This window comes from Lithobates pipiens, unplaced genomic scaffold (genome assembly GCF_037356315.1).
Source record: "Lithobates pipiens isolate NorthernLeopardFrog02 unplaced genomic scaffold, aLitPip1_a1.2 Scaffold_13, whole genome shotgun sequence".
Lineage (NCBI taxonomy): Eukaryota > Metazoa > Chordata > Amphibia > Anura > Ranidae > Lithobates > Lithobates pipiens.
The window spans coordinates 233525805-233543264 of record NW_027507718.1 but is presented as its reverse complement, the minus strand read 5'-3'; the positions used below and the strand labels follow the sequence as shown (position 1 = coordinate 233543264).

General features: G+C 40.6%; 1 protein-coding gene across 1 annotated transcript in view; it reads left to right on the top strand.

Moving 5' to 3' along the window:
- Nucleotides 1-15629, top strand: part of PIK3R2 (phosphoinositide-3-kinase regulatory subunit 2) — a 151247-nt gene extending 135618 nt beyond the window's left edge. The window contains exon 16 of the mRNA XM_077476339.1: nucleotides 4718-15629. Within this exon, the coding sequence (XP_077332465.1) occupies nucleotides 4718-4907 (190 nt within the window). The 3' untranslated portion in view covers nucleotides 4908-15629. The remainder of the gene's footprint in view (nucleotides 1-4717) is intronic.
- Nucleotides 15630-17460: the final 1831 nt, after the last annotated feature.

Below are 17460 nucleotides of genomic sequence, written 5' to 3'. Positions count from 1 at the left end.
TCTGTGGCTTAAAAAATGGTCAGCCGAGTTACCATGCAAGAAGCACTTGGCTGGGTTTACCTTTCATGGAGAAAGGTTGTTTGGGGAAAATTTGGATAAGTATATCCAAAAGATTTCTGGGGGTAAGAGTACCCTTCTGCCAGTTAAGAAAAAGAATAGACGGCCTTCTTTCAAGACTTCCCCTCCTATGCCTGGGGCAACAGCTTCTAGGCAGTATCCACAGCCTCCACCGTCGGGGGCAAAGGGTAAGTCTCATGACCAGACACAGGGCTACAAAAAGCCCTGGGGTTAGAAGTCCACAAAACAGAATCCCAAGTCTTCCTTGTGAAGGAGCGCCCCGCTCGATCGAGTGGGGGAAGACTGCGGTGGTTTTCAGAAACTTGGTAGCAGGAAATCCAAGACAAAGTGGGTCCTCTCTGTATTAGCCCTAGGCTACAAACTAGAGTTCCAAGAGTTTCCACCATCTCTTTTTCAAAAATCAAACGTTCCCAAGGACACAGTAAATAAAAAGTCCTTCTTTCTGGCACTGGACCACTTACTGTGTCAGGGAGTGATAATAGAGGTTCCCTCAGAATAGAGACATGGGGTTTTATTCAAATCTCTTTATGGTACCAAAACAAAATGGAGATGTCAGACCCATTCTAGATCACTTCCTAAACATCCGCTCCTTTCGAATGTAGTCGATTCGGTCAGTTGTTTCCACCCTACAGGGAGGAGAGGTTCTAGCATCTGTAGATATCAGGGATGCGTATCTACTTGTGCCAATGCTTCCCGCTCACCAAAAGTTTCTGCGGTAGAGCAGCGCCACTTTCAGTTTGTGGCCTTGCCTTTCGGATTAGCCACCACTCCCCGACTGTTTATAAAAGTGTTAGCCCCAGTACTAGCCAGACTAAGGGGCCAGGGTATAGCAGTAATCAGTTGTAATTTAGGACAATATTGGATCATTCAGAGATCCTCGCTGAACTTCTGGAGTGAGTTTGCTGCACTGAAAGTAAAGGGGCCGAATAATTTTGCACGCCCCACTTTTCATTTTTTTATTAGTTAAAAAAGTTTCAAAAATCCAATAGATTTCGTTCCACTTCACAATTGTGTCCCACTTGTTGGTGATTCTTCACAAAAAATTAAAATTTTATATCTTTATGTTTGAAGCCTGAAATGTGGCAAAAGGTTGAAAAGTTCAAGGGGGCCGAATACTTTCGCAAGACACTGTACGTCACTTGGTGTGAAACCAAGGGTTGGCATCCTCGTATGTCATAGGAAGAATTCTGGCCTTTCTACAATTAGGAGTAGAAATGAAGCTGGCCTTGAGTACAATTAAGGGTCAGATTTCCGCCTTGGCCGTGTTTTTCCAAAGGCCGCTTGCTTCGCACTCTTTAGTCCGGGCATTCATACAAAGGGTAACTCTGATAACTCTGCCAGTTAGAATACCCTTGTGCCCATGAGATTTAAATCTGGTATTGTCGGTGTTGCAAAAAAAACCCTTTAAACCTATACAGAATATTCCTTTGATCCTTTTGACAATGAAAATGGTATTCCTAGTTGCGATAACCTCTGCAAAAAGAGTATCAGAATAGGCGGCTTTCTCCTGTAAAGAGCCATACTTAATCAATCGCAAGGTTGTGCTGCGTCCACACCCAACCTTTTTGCCAAAGGTTGTGTCTGGTTTTCATCTGAATCAAGAGGTTTCCTTACCTTCCTTTTTCCCAGAACCTCGTTCTGCAGAAGAAAAATTATTACATTCTCTCGATGTAGTGAGAGCAATTAAATCTGAAAGTGACTGCTCTGATACAGAAAACTGATGTTTTGTTTGACCTAGAAAGGGTCAAGCAGCATCAAAATCTACTGTTGCTAAGTGGATTCGTCAGGTGATTAGTCAGGCTTATGGTCTGAAAAGAAGGTTTCTTCCCTTTGAGATTAAAGCGTACTCTACCAGGGTAGTCAGTGCTTCATGGGTAGTGCATCACCAAGCCTCTGTGGCTCAGGTTTGCAAGGCCGCTACTTGGTCGTCAGTACATATATTCATGAGATTATATCAAATAGATGTAGTAATAGCAGTATAGGTCCTCATGTCTGGCGGCAGCTATTTGCTTTGTGTCTCCCTCCCCTGCGGTGGCATTGCTTTGGGACATTCCATTTGGTTATTACTATGATGCTCTTTGTCCTGTGATGTACGATAAAGAAAATAGGATTTTTATAACAGCTTACCTGTAAAATCCTTTTCTTTTCTTACATCGGGGGCACATAGCCATAGTACTTACTATGTGGGTTTTAGGGCCACTGATAGGTGATGGACACTGGCACACCCTAAGGCAAGAAGTCTACTCCCTATATAACCCCTCCCACTACTGGGAGTCCTCTGTTTTTTTACCAGTGTCTAAGGTGTTGGTCACGAGTAAAGATGTGCTGTGCTGAGCTCCACTGGAAGCTTCCCTGCTGGGGCTAGCCATGTTGACCGGATCTGTTCTGATGTCCTTTCATGGGCTAAATGGATGGTACCCGGGCCTCGTGTCCGAAGAAACAAGGTTTTGCTTGCGAACGCTTCTCCTTAGAGAGCTGGACCCTGGGATCCAGTACTGTTTGGTAGTAAGGCACTTAAAGTTTTTACTGGCAGGGTGCTGTTGCAGGTCCAGGATTGTGGGTAACCTGAGGTTCCCCTGTTCCTGAAGGTTTCCTAAAGGTCTCGGAGCCCACAGTGAAGGGTGAAGATTGGGTTTTTATCTCAGATAATTAATAAAAGAAAGTATTCCTGCGCCAACTGAAATGAATATACAACTAGTACTACTGCACACACTGAGGGAAATATCTGAACCCCAAAAAAATAAAAAGAATAAAGAGTAGTGGTGGGCTGTGCATAAGCGATAAAGTGCAAAAGTGCTGTAAAAATACAAAAATGACTATAAGAGGCAAGTGCTGGTGATAGCCAGACCTAAAAACGTAGAATAAAGTGCAGGTGTCACAAAGTATCCAGTATGTAGTATAATAGTAAACAAAGATGAACGAAAATGATAATAGTAGTAAACCTTTTGACAATAAAATTTAATTCCAGTAGCATAGAACATGGATCATCATGTTGTATGCTACTGGAATTCAATTTTATTGTCAGTAGTTTAATACTATTATTTTCGTTCATCTTCGTTTACTACTATTCTACATCCTGGATACTTTGTGACATCTGCACTTTATTCTACGTTTTTAGGTCTGGCTATCACCAGCACTCATCTCTTATAGTAATTTTAGTATTTTTACAGCACTTTTGCACGTTATCTCTTATGTACAGTGCACCACTACTCTTTATTCTTTTTATCTCAGATAACCCTGCTGCGAGGAAAAGGTAGGGAGATTTTCTCAGGAATTTCTCCTTCTATGTGTAATGTGGGCTCATGCCTATGTGTCACCACTGGGGGCTGTATTGAGCACTCACCGACCTGATGCTGGAAACAGCGCAAAAGCCTTAATTTCTCCTTCTCCAGCCACAACAAGGGGGGTCTGGGTCTCCTCCTACGCCCCCAATATTGACCCTTTTCCCCTTCGGGGGATTGATATAAAAGCAGTTTCCTTTGTTTTCTTTTTTAAAAAAGGGACAGAATGCATGGCCACTCACCGGAGGATTTTTTCTTCTACCATTTGTAATTTGGAAAGAAGATTGATGCTATGATATCTCTCCATAGTGGGGCTAAATATAGCAGATTCCCATCTAGTGCACAGGACCCTCTTATTGAGGTGCATGAGGCTGGGGGTCAGGTAGATCTTCCCAAATATTTGGAAGATATTTATCCCCTTCTGAGCATCCTAATATGGAAGGAGTAGCATCACAAGACAGGTTGCTTGTGTACTCCCTTACTCAACCTTTTTGCTGCCTGCAGCACAGGCTCTTGAGGAACCTACCTCTAATTGGGTTCATTAGAACCTCCCCCATCTGAGGATGTTTTTTCCTATTCATGCATAGCTAAAAAAAAAAGCTTATGTATTCTGAATGGGAACATCCGTATAAACAATATTATCCTCCCAAGAAACTCTCCACACTTTATCCTATGGAAGAGGATTTCTATGAAGAAAATGGGGGGGTTCCAGCAATTGATGCTGCAATCGCCTCAGTGAGCAAGAATCTCAGAAGTCCGGTGGATAATGCACTGATGTTAAAGGATCCAACAGATAAAAGGTTGGAACTTCTTTCTAAAAACAATGTCTTTAGTAAGTTCAGTAGAGCAACCGGTTCTTGCTACAATTGGTGTATCTCAGTCCATTAAGGAACAGTTTGTGGAAATACTTGAAATTCTGCCTGATCAGCAGGCCCAGCAATGGGCTGGTGTATCAGACGCATTATGTCTCACAGTAGATGCTATGAAAGACTATATCCTGTTTTCTTGGCTTACATGGGAGACAGAGGTCCCTGCCCTCTTATTGGGATATGTGTATATATTGCTTTGCTACAAAAACTGAGAAACTCCCGGTATGGGTGGTGTTATATAGGGAGGGGCACTTCCTGTTTCCTTTTTGGTTATACCAGTGTCCATTTACATAAAGGTGGCCTATAACCCATATAGTTATTACTGTGGTGGTCTGTGTCCCGTGATGTACTCCAGGAAAAGGATTTTACAGGTAAGCTGTTATAAAAATCTTATTTTTTATTACAATCACAATGCTGATGATCTAAAATGAAAGTGTATGCTGTGACCTTAGATCCCCTAACTTGTTTATTCTTACCTCCTATATATAGGGTCGATGGTGATACCAAACACTGCGTTATCTACAAGACAACCACTGGATATGGCTTTGCTGAGCCCTATTACCTTTATGCTTCGTTGAAAGAGTTGGTTTTGCATTATCAACATACATCCTTGGTACAGCACAACGATGCCCTTAATGTCTCTCTGTCATACCCTGTGCTGGCACCACCATCTCGGTGAACCTTTCATTTTTTAACAGCAATTTCTCCTGTAGAAGAATGTGCCTAAGGTTGCGTTTGGAATAGAAATTCGAACTTTGTTTTTAGGCAGCCTGTTCTCTTCTGAGCCTGGTCGATGGATTTCATGAAGAATAATGGTTTTACTGTTTTTTGTTTTTTTTAATAAGCCACGTAGAGTTTCAAAACACCCTCTTACCTTCTTGTGCAATGTAGAGAGTAGATGTCTGTGAACAGACCCGTTAGCAAAAATAGTGTTTAATGGAATTTTTCATAGATGCTGCTAGTTACAGCCGTATACAGCAGTATCTGATTTTCTTTAATCGACAGCAGTATCAATGAACTACTGTGTAACTCACAAGTACGAAGTTCCTTCATCCTCCCATTACCTTAGCTTAACTTTCATTAATCTTATATTTTAATATATAACACCAGTTTTTTGTTTTTTTTTGGGGGGGGGGGGGGTTATTTTATTTTTTTAGGAGCATTTATTTTATACATTGCATGAGTGCTAAGGAGATGGTTGCTGAAAGAATGTAACACTGATTTTCTGCTCAGTGTATGGTTATCCAACATCTATATGTTAGGTTACCATACACTGAGCAGGAGTAGCAGAAATTATGTGCATTACATTCTTAAGCCTTAAAGGTATAGAAATTAAGTAGTAAATCCTATCAGATATGTTATGCCTGAGTTTTTCATTTAGACAAACTGTTCTGCACTTTAGTAAATGTATTGTGCATTCCACAGTGGCCCATAAAGAGCACATTTAAAGTGTACTTCACAAATATGAGTCATGAAGGGAGGCCGGAGTATTGAATCACATATTTCATTGTGTTTTTAACTCATGCCTAGCTACTTTGACCCTGATGAGAGAATATGAATTCACTCAGTATACATGCATGTTCAGATGTGTTTCTTGCAGAATTTCTCTGCAAGGCAAATTGCATACTATTGCAGCTATAAAAATGTATTAATGTTAAAATAAGACACATTTTTTAAGAATACGCTAGTAGCAGTTGCTACCATTATATACTGTATGCATCAGAAAATGTGGAAGGTATCAAATGTGTTATTGCAAGCAAGAAATGAGGAATGGTACCAGACTGTGGTGCTGGCTCGCCACATAACTGGTACCACCTCAGGGGCAGATGGTTTATGGGCCTTTTACTTTGCTTGCTCTTTATGACCATGAATATTAGAATTATAGAAAAATGTAGTGTGTATGACTAAATGGAATGAATTTGAATGGTCCAAAATATAGGCAGTAAGAACACAGTATTTTGTTTGGCCTACCTCTAATTCTTCTTTAAATTACTTGATGGGCTTGTTAAGTAAGCAAAGGTGATGAGGCCTAAGGCTAGATTCCCACCTGTGTGACCCGCATTCTTTATGTATGTAGCCCTGTCATTTCAGTGGGCTGCCCTACCCGCAGAAATGCAGGAAAAGAAGGCCCCCAAAGTCACATGATGCCACAGACCATGTGATTTTCTGCGCATGAAAACAGTGTGTTTGCCAATGAGCTGGGGTGCTATTAATAATTTGTCATCCCCACGTGTTTTCTAAAGAGTGGCGTGTTCTGCCTGCAGGCAGGAATGCATACGTTTTTACAAGCCTTCCTAACCCACAATAGTGTAAACAAAGCCTAACTGTTTCAAAATGTAGGCAGCTGGTGGTGCCTCCAAGTATAATTAATCAGTTATAACTTTCTGTGTCCTGGGAAACCCCTGGTGTACATTATACTTAGAGCTCTATCCACCCTAGCACTAAGCCTAAACCTGACCGTTTAGCAGTCTAAAATGTGGGGCCATACTGACCATGGAGACATCAATATTTGGCTGTGGTAATGGGGCCCAAAGAAACCAGTTCAGTCTTGGCAAACATAATTTTGACTGCATTTTTTCTTTGTTACAGTGTTCATTATCTTATTATAGACTACAATTAAAAGGGAGTTTGTGAAGAAGTACAGCACATTTATGCTTGGGCTGTGAAACAACGGCCATTTACTGACTGTTTTTTAAAGCTGAACTCTGTGGGAAAAGCTTTGGAGTCCTTCCCACAATGCAAGGTTCAAATGCTCATTAAAGCGGAGTTCCACCCAAAAGTGGAGTTTCCACTTTAAAGCCTCCTCCCTGGCTCCTGTTTGTGAAACTGAGCTGTTGGGAAGGAGAGGGGGAGAAGGTACCAGGTTTTCACAGGTACCTGCCCCCACTTCCAGTCTAGATGCCTTAGGCAATCAGAAGCGGAAGATCTCCCTCCCGATGTCTTCTGGTACAAATGACAGGTCCTAGAAGACTTTGGAACCAGTCAGAGAGCGGCGCTGCATGCGCAGTGGGCACTCGGCTGAGAAGTCACAAGCTGTCACAGCCGGGTAGCCATAGTAGAGATGCCAGCACCACCAAGTGAGGTCACGGGGAGAACACCACGCAGGTGAGTTTACCGCTGGGTTGGGGGACAGGTAAGGGGCTGTTATTAAAAGTCAGCAGCTACACTTTCTGTAGCTGCTGGCTTAAAAAAAAGAAAAAAATGACTGGAACTCCACATTAAGTCTAGGAGATGATGAAAAAGCTGTATAGCTAGGTACAAAGTTGTGTTCGTTAGGAATCCATGCATAATCACACATATTCCTGACCCGCAGGCAAAATGTGCTGCTCTTTAGTAGACGCAAAGGGGTGACATTGTTAATGGCACCCCCATGCATTGGAAAGCGTGGCACATTTTCTAGTGCGCAAACTATGCGGTTCCATGAGGCCTTATTTTTTAAAAAGGGTCAAGAACTTTTTCCCAGTGTTTACTGCAGGTAGAGCACCCCATTTAAATGAATAGGCTGCCGGTCTCATGTAAACGAGGCACGCTGAACCCAAAGAGACAAAAACCTAGACTAATACCTTAAAGCCTTGTATACACAATTTTTTTTGTTTTTTGTTTTTTTTCAACCCAGCGGCCTGAATGAAAATAACCTGACAGCTCAGGTCAGAGACACTGTTAGTAGCGATCTCCCCTGCTGTTCTATTGTGTTCTGACAGGGGAATGGCGCCCCACCTGCCAGAACACTTTGGTCAGTGCGCTTAGCAGTTGGCTGAAATCGCTGATCATGAGCAGACCTTTTTCAGTCATGCCAGCCGAACAGCTGCCTTCTGTTAAACCGGCTGTAGTACACCTGGGCCGAATGTTGGCCGGTTTCTATTGAACCGGCCGGTGCGGCCTGAGATTCGACCTGTATGTACTAGGCTTTATTCTCACTGCCCTGGCGGCTGGCTCCTCTTCTCTTTGATGCTCTAGGTTGTGGGCTATCCCTTACTGTACTCGCATACAATATGGGACTGCTGGTCCTGCTTTGTACATTATGACATCAAAAAGACAGTGGGGAGTGGCAAAGGAAGTTGGTTTTTGGGGGACAAGTCGCAGAGGAAGAACTGTAAGTATTACAGCTTATTCCTCTACTTCCACATGTAATGAGCTTTTTAACCCTTATAGAACAGAGAGGCTCTACTGTAGGGGTCATTTTTTTTCTGCTGCCCAGAGTGGAGCTTTAATGCTAGTTTTAAGAGTAAAGCAGAAACTTATCATGGAATCCCGGCCCTGAAGCATACATTTAGCTGTTGAGGAAACTGCTTTCACCTTTAACACCTAATTCATTGTTTTGCTTATTTTTTTTTTTAAGAAGGTGTTTCATTAGTACTTTATCCTGTGTTTGATTTGTTACATGGGTTAATTTGTATAACATTTGTGCTTCTATAGGCACAGAAATAAACATGTTATCGGCCCACTTTATAAGAAAAGTTAATGCAATGTAAAAAAGTAAGAAAAAAATCAACAGTTTGAGAAACATAAAATAAGGAAATAAGTAACCCTATTTATATAAGAGAACTTTTATAACACTAAAAAAATACATGTTTCAGAGTTGATGTTTGAAATAAAGGACAGAATCTTTGTACAATCTGGCTTACTTCCTGCCTAGTAATGCCATTTAAGAAATTAAACCCCTTTCCAGCTAATATGCATACATAAATAATTGTGTTTAGCATTCTGTACAGAAATCCATAAATGCAATTAACAGCACTACAAGGGTTAAATGCTTATTTCTGTCTAGGAGATGAAAAAGTTATTTTACTTACCTGCTCTGCTTCCCTGGCAGATGGCACTTCCCCATGGTGGTGAACTGTTCCTCAGAATCTTCACATCCAGTGCAGGGCTGTGGTTCACGCATCGGTCCTGATGACATCAGAGGATTGTTGACCACCCAATGGGAAGGTATAAGAGGCTACAGGACTTATGGGATCTAGCAGCAAAGAGGAGCATGTGGGCGCAGAGGATTGAGTAACTAAAAGTGCTTTACCAAGTCTCCTAGACAGAATCATGAACTTAAAGTGGTTGTAAACTCTCCCCCACAACTTTATCCCATGTGAATCAGCATAAAAACCCTAATGAACACTGCTTGTAGATATCGCCTTACTTGCATAGTTTTGTTGTAATCCTTTTTGTTCTTTAGAATGACATCACTGAGCATGCCCATATCTCCCATGATTTACGGCACACTCTGTGTGCTTGTCTATCTATTATCAGGACTTCCTACGCACAACACTGAAATCCCACGAGACTGCATAATCACTCAGAGCTTCCTCCTACACCCCATGTGACATCACATGGAGTGGAAAAAAAGGCATCGGACAGCATTACTGCAGTCTTATCAGCTGAAGCTGATAAGACTGACAAAGGCAAACACTAGATAATTGGCCCAAGTAAATACTATGAAATAAAACAAGTCGGCTATGAGCAGGGAAGCAGGGTTGCCATAGAAACGTTGGATTGAGAAGGAGGCTTGGTTAACAGTACAGGAAGTGCTCAATGTGAGGGCGGAAATACACTCTACTGTGCACTCAGAAAACAATACTTAAGATGGTGCTGCCTTACCCCTGGAAACACGTTTTTTAAAAGTTTCTTTAAACAGTAAGTAATATGCGTTTTGGGCTGGATTACAGTGGCTATAGTTTGATAATTACTTATTATAAGCATTAGAGTGGGAGAGTTTACTTCCTCTTTAGCGGTTGCAGTGTGGGCGCAGACCCACTGCAGGGGAAGATTTTTAAGTTTCACTGAGTTCAGATCTAAGGTTTGTTGAACTTTTATTTTGTCAGCAACCTTGCATAGCGAAAAATGCGTAGCTTTCCCAAATATATATTGACCAGTTTGCTTTCACTAAAATGTAAATGAATGCAGACCAGTGCACTTATACCATTGTTATGTGTGAATACAGTTCAACGTCCTCCTGCTAAATTTAACTCTAAAAGACACAGATGTAACTTATTTGGAAAGCAATTTGTACAATAATACATGGATTATTACAACAGTAATTCTGCTTTCATACGTTCATTGAAGTACACAGGGGTGATCATTCGTTCTATAATGTTTATACTGCCACCTGCAGGAGTAAAACGCCAGGCACATAAAGAAAAGCAAAGTCTGGGTGGTGGCTACTGCTGGTGGCCAAATACTCCATTTGCTAGAAGCAGCTCAGTTTTCGCCTAGCCACACATGAGGACCTAAGCTACTTCTGGGAATTTAGTTCCATTCCCCATGAAATAGAAGTCTATAGCAAAGTGCAGGTAACCTGCACAAAACCCTTGAGTGCAGAAAAACGGCAATGCATCAGTGTAAAAATGCCACTTTTCATTCAGTACATTTGTTTCTACAGTGGGTAGTTTTTGATACACTGCCGATTTTGCAGGTTTTCCTACTTTCAAAGCATGTAAGAGGGGTGTAATTTTTATCATCGGTACTCTTCAACTGTGAGAGACGGAATCTAAAACAAAAATCCAAAAAATCATTGTGTGATTTTTACATAATTTGCATTTTATTGCATGACATAAGTATGTGATCACCTACCAACCAGTAAGAATTCTGGCTCTCACAGACCTGTTATTTTTTTTTTAAGAAGCCCTCCTGTTCTCTGCTCATTACCTGTATTAACTGCACCTGTTTGAACTTGTTACCTGTATAAAAGACACCTGTCCACACAGTCAGACTCCAACCTCTCCACAATGGCCAAGACCAGAGAGCTGTGTAAGGACATCAGGGATACAATTGCAGACCTGCACAAGGCTGGGATGGGCTACAGCACAATAGGCAAGCAGCTGGGTGAAAAGGCAACAACTGTTGGTGCAATTATTAGAAAATGGAAGACGTTCAAGATGGCAGGCAATCTCCCTCGGTCTGGGGCTCCATGCAGTATCGCACCTTGTGGGGCATCAATGATCACGAGGAAGATGAGGGATCAACCCAGAACTACATGACAGGACCTGGTCAATGACCTGAAGAGAGCTGGGACCACAGTATCAAAGAAAACCATTAGTAACGCACTACGCCGTCATGGATTAAAATCCTGCAGCTCATGCAAGATCCACCTGCTCAAGCCAGCGCATGTCCAGGCCTGTCTGAAGTTTGCCAATCACCAGAGGATGAATGGAAGAAGGTCAATTTGGTCTGATGAGACAAAAATAGAGCTGTTTGGTCTAAACTCCACTCACCGTGTTTGGAGGAAGAAGGATGAGTACAACCCCAAGAACACCATTCCAACCATGAAGCATGGGGGGTGGAAACATCATTCTTTGGGGCTGCTTTTCTGCTAAGGGGACAGGACGACTGCACTGTATTGAGGGGAGGATGGATGGGGCCATGTTTCGCAAGATCTTGGCCAACAACCTCCTTCCCTCAGTAAGAGCATTGAAGATGGGCCATGGCTGGGTCTTCCAGCATGACAATGACCCAAAACACAGCCAGGGCAACTAAGGAGTGGCTCCGTAAGTAGCCTCTCAAGGTCCTGGAGTGACCAAGCCAGTTTTCAGATCTGAACCCAATAGAAAATCTTTGGAGGGAGCTGAAAGTCCGTATTGCCCAGCTACAGTACCGAAACCTGAAGGATCTAGAGAAGGAGTGTATGGAGGAGTGAGCCAAAATCCCTGCCACAGTGTGTGCAAACCTGGTCAAGAACTACAGGAAAAATATGATCTCTGTAATTGCAAACAAAGGTTTCTGTACCAAATATTAAGTTCTGCTTTTCTGATGCATCATATACTTATGTCGTGCAATACAATGCAAATTAATTACTTAAAAATCATACAATGTGATTTTCTGGATTTTTGTTTTAGATTCCATCTCTCATAGTTGAAGAGTACCTATGAAAAATTACAGACCTCTAAAAGGCTTTGTAAGTAGAAAAACCTGCAAAATCAGCAGTGTATCAAATACTTGTTCTCCCCCCGGTATTTACACTGTAGATCAAAGATGGATAGCATTTCCTCTTGCATATATAACAATTAACCATAATTTCTATTATGTGTGTGCAGTTCATTTATACATGACAATGCTGCTGAACAGTGCTTTATTTTAGCTATTGTATAGTCTAATTTGTTTTTGGTAAAATTGTAGCATCCAGTTAACACTAATCATTCTATATTAAATCAGCTGTTGATACCTGAAAGGTTTAGGATTGCAGGTTCCCTATTACATCGTAAAAAAACACCCAGGCAGGGGTGGGGAATTGAAGGAAAGAGAAAATGTCCTTATGCCATCACTTGCAAAGCAGTAGTGGTCACTTAAGGCTGCTTTTTAATGCCTTGTGGCATTTTATTAAATAAGACTATTTTTCTTTAAAGTCTTTGGATTGTATACCTCGAAATATAATATGTTAGGCTGTTGCACTTTAGTCTTTTAAAATAATCAACCCAGAGCCGAAATCACAACTTTTTCATATTAATTTGTATACTGCCTTACTTAGTTTTTTTTTTACTCTTTTAGATTAAGAAAGTTTTTTGATCCCTTTTGTTGTTAGTTTTTTTTATTTGTTAAAAAAAAATGATTTATTTTCCATATGTATTACAGGAACAACTGACTTTTATTTGTCCTACAGGTGAAAAGTCATGTAGAAGGAATTGTTGATTATAGGGGTATTCTACATGATTGAAAGGCCCACATGTCCTCTTTGGCACTCTTAGAACATTGTTGACTAAATCATCAATTTGCTATTGCTATTCCACAGGTGAACCACTGAGACTGTTGCAAGTCTTTCTCATCTTATAGGTCTTGAATTACAAGAAGATTCCTCTTATATTTGTTCCCTGCAATATTTTTAATTTTTTTTGTTTAACATTTAAGTAAGCTATCTTTACTAACTTGTATTTTTGTCTTAGAACGTGTGCCTATTTTTCTAACTATGATAAGTCTGTATTTCAAATTGAATTTCATTGTGCAAGGGTTTGTTGCACTAGCCTAAACCTGTCTATTGAAGCAATTGAGAGCAATGTGGCGACATCTTGGTGATATATATTGAAACCATTTGAAGCAAAGCCGTATCAAATAGCTTATTGCAGTTAATCTTAAAGGAGATTTCCAGATCTTTGTGACCTTTCTGTATTGTAACACAGTAGGGTTCAGATGTAATTTGGATTTCACCTGATGAGATTTGATTTGTGATTTATGGACCTATTTAAAACATTATTTTAACAAATCCCTTCACTTCTCTTCACTATCTGCTTAAACCAGTAAGAGATTTTAAAATAAACTAGAGCAAATCTTGCTATGATCAGCAAGATGTTCTGTCTAACTTTAGAATTTTTATGTAAACCAGTCTAAACAGCTGGGTATTGTACTAACCAATAATCAGTGATAATACTACACCCCAAAACTGCACTCTACTTTAACCAAATGAAACCTAGCTCTATAGGTAGTAGCATTTTCACAATGCTTTGCGTTGGGGAGGGTGAATATGATGAAACTGCATCTTGTCTAATAGTTTTATATATTGTTTTTGGAGCTTCCAATACATATTTTAAATAAGAATTGGATCAGTTAAAATTAGTTATGATTTGTTTTGAGGTGCTTTTGCATTCATTTTGACTTAAATAGGGAAGAAAAGCAGTTCAGACACATACCAAAGTTTAAATCAACCATAAACAGAAGCACTCAGTGCTGCAAAACATATATTCCAATAATAATTTTCAATATCACAGCGAGTGTCATAGTTAAATGCTTGAAAAATATCTATTTACATAGTATCTTTTCTTTAGCCCTTGTTTTAATCATATATATTATGAAAATGTACCAACGCTTTTTTACCCCTTTTTTAACCCCTTTCCTCTTCACCATCCTCTGCCTGTAGCTCCTGCATTAGCATATGTTAAAGTGGAACTTTACCCATAACAACTTGATTAAAAATAATGTCCTTTAGCAAGGAAGATACATTCCACAATAATAATTTGCTACCAAAGATAGTTTGTGCTGTAATTTTCCTCCAGCACTGCTCTTGTTTCTTATTGCTGGAGGCTGCCATTTTGCTGAAGCCCAGAGCCTCTGAGCAGCAGTAACTCTTTAGGCTGTCAGTAGATCGGCCTCTACATTTTCAGCACAGTGCCTAAAAATAGAGTGACTGGGAATGTGCAGAGCAGGGTCTACTACTGGATTTTAAACAGTATATAAACAGTATATATCAAGGAGGACTTATTTTCTGACCAAAGTTTCACTTCAAATGCTCAGTACTGCTCTTGTAAATGCTTGTTCTCAGCTTTGTGTTCTGCACTAAAAAGCATACAAATACAATTTTCTGACATTTTTTTTTTTTTTTTGCTCCTTCATTGAATTGAATTCTTCAATATTATTGGCTAATAGGGAGAGGGAAATCTTGCCTGATAATACATCAGGGCTCCACCACCTTATATTGGTTTATCCACACTCTGATAAAAAACTATGCAGAATTGTAGTGAGCTTTTTACCCCTTTTTTAGAATTTTATTTAATTTTAACGGTAAAACTTGTTGAACTTAGATGAATGCTAAACCCACAGCCTAGCAGTTGCAGTAACAGATTCTTACCTAGTCCTTCTTTAATAGCTTATATAGAGAGTAATTTAGCACACACACAAGAGTGGAGAAAAATGCACATTCACTTTCAAATGCAGGGAAAATACATGCAGTAACACATTACACATGTATGTTGTTGTGCTGATTTGGGCGCAAAAGAACATTAAAACAGTTACTGATACACCAAGGATTACAGTTTTAGTTTGCTGAAGATGGTTTAAATTGTCTGCTTTGCTGTGTATTTTTATATTCACCGCTAACATATACATATTGCTCTTGATGTTTCTCTTAACAGATTTTTTACATTGTAAAGTAACCCTATGCACAAAATATGTTTGAGAAAATGTTTATAGATTTTTATACATAAATGATGTGGGTAAATTCTTGACAACCCCAGTTTCCTGCCGAAAAGCATTTTTTACTTTTTAAAATAAAGAAAAGAATACTGTGAAAATGTACCTATGTACATATACACTTGAAAGCTTAGGTACTCCTTGCATCACAGACTTTGTTGACAAGGTTGGTTTTAAACATTTAAGGCAGCTGGGGTTAATAGGGGTTTATTGCATGGTGTCCTGTTTCCTTTCAGCCACTCCACATTGTACTCCTGCAAAATAAGCTGGTTTATTTTTGTATGGTTTGCCACTTGTGTTTGATATGACTGTTTTAACCTCCAAAAACAGTGCCCAGCGTTAGTATCGCTTAATCTTTCTTATTACACAATAAGGTTACATTGCATATTTTACAATAGTTTTTGTATGTTTTGTTTTAAACTGTTTAAGTAAATGTTTACTAATGTAAACCCAGACTGGTACTCTAAAAATTATGTTTTATATTCTACTTGAAAATAAAAAATAAAAATATAAAAGTCAATTATTTTCTCTGGCTTTAAATTATGACTTGTAAAGAACTAATACAGGTGATTTCAGGCCATCTGTACCTTATGTATAGAGAATTAAATGTTCTATTGGGCACTATACACATGATTGTAATGGTTGCACGTACTGAACACACAAAAACCTGTATGTGTGGCAGACATTTTGTTCAAGTCACCCATGCCATTTTGCCAGAATACGACACATAGCTCCCTCCTCCTTCAGTTCATACAATACACAAAATGTCAGCCAATATCGGAACCTTCTTATTCGATCCTTCAGATGCAGACCCTCTAACGCCTACTAGCGGAATCCACAGTCTAGAAGCTGTAATAAAACTGTCAAATTCGCAGGCTTGGGAAAACAAGACCTGCCAGAACCCCCCCCCCCCCCCCCACCTTCATAAATACCTTAGCTAAAGTCTCTAGAAATACACATTTTTGTCTTGGTAGAATCAATAACTTCAGGTTATATCATAACTGATGAAATAATAACAGTACAGCCAGAATAAGGAACTAGTTACCTCCATCAGTAAATCTGTAACTGTTTAAGTCCAAACCCCTCTATCTTAGACAAGATGGGGAGCTAACGGAACACATTATCCCTCCTAGGTAAAGTATACATCAGAAACCTGTCAGTTATATTCATTCTGAAGGTATTTCAGTGCTGGACAGTAATATGCAAGTTAGCGGATTGTAACCTGTGGGTATACCAAGATATTAATATCCAGGCCCAGACTGGGACAAAAAATAGGCCCGGACTGAGCACCCAATTTTTCCAGGAACGGGGGGGGGGGGGGGGGGTTTGATTTCGGTAGACATTTGCGGGGGTGGCTGGTGTCGGTGTCCGCCACACTGTGGGGACACTGTGATATAATCAGGACAGCACTGTAAAGTGCCACTGTAATGATTACAGTGCCCCTTTACAGGTAGGTCCCTTTATATTACAGTGCCCCTGCAATTACCCCCCCCCCCCCATTTTCTCTGTAATCACAGTGCCCCCTTTTACTCTCTGCTCACTGTGCAGTTCTTCAGCTCCTCCTGCCCCCTTACATCAGAGCCCCCTTACATGAGAGTCTGCACAGACCCCCCCTTACATCAGAGTCCATACAGACCCCTTACATCAGAGTCCGCACAAAGCCCTCTTAAGTTCACCTTACAGATTTTTCTGTAAAGGTGAATTTACACTTTAGGTTTAACCCTTTCCCACCACCTCTTGGTCCTTTTAAGAAGTTCTAAATGCCAGGGGGAGGGCATTCCGATTATGTGACCACTGTGATTGGCTGTCGCAGCAATCACACGAACAGAATCCTTATCGCAAGTAGGCATCGGGAGCTTTCCAGGACCTGCCAGTAACTGTGCAGGGTGCATGCCATCAGCACATATCTGTGGCCTCCCAGTGTTATAGCCCACCCGCTGAGAGGCCACATACAGTATATGCATATGGCTGGTGGAAAGAGGTTAACCACACTAGTATTGTTTGTATTGATGTGCCCTCTCACAACAGAGGATTAAGAGAACAGAGAATTTAATGAATGAACCTATCTGGAATCCGCTTTTGTTTCCAGCACGGCTGGTGCCCTCCTTTATTTCTGTCCACCTCTATTTCCACCCATCTCTTATTTTCGTCAGCATCAGATTCTGCCCATCTCAGTCTGCAGCAAATCAAAAGGTAATTACGTGCTGATGTTCTTACCTTTCCTATGGTGCAGCCCTCTTTCAGCCTGAGCTAGCGTATGACCAGGCATTTACTATCAGTGTGCCTGCCCTGCATCTGAATGTTCCTCTTCCCCATTAGCCATGCATCTAGCTCAGGTTGAAAGGGATTCC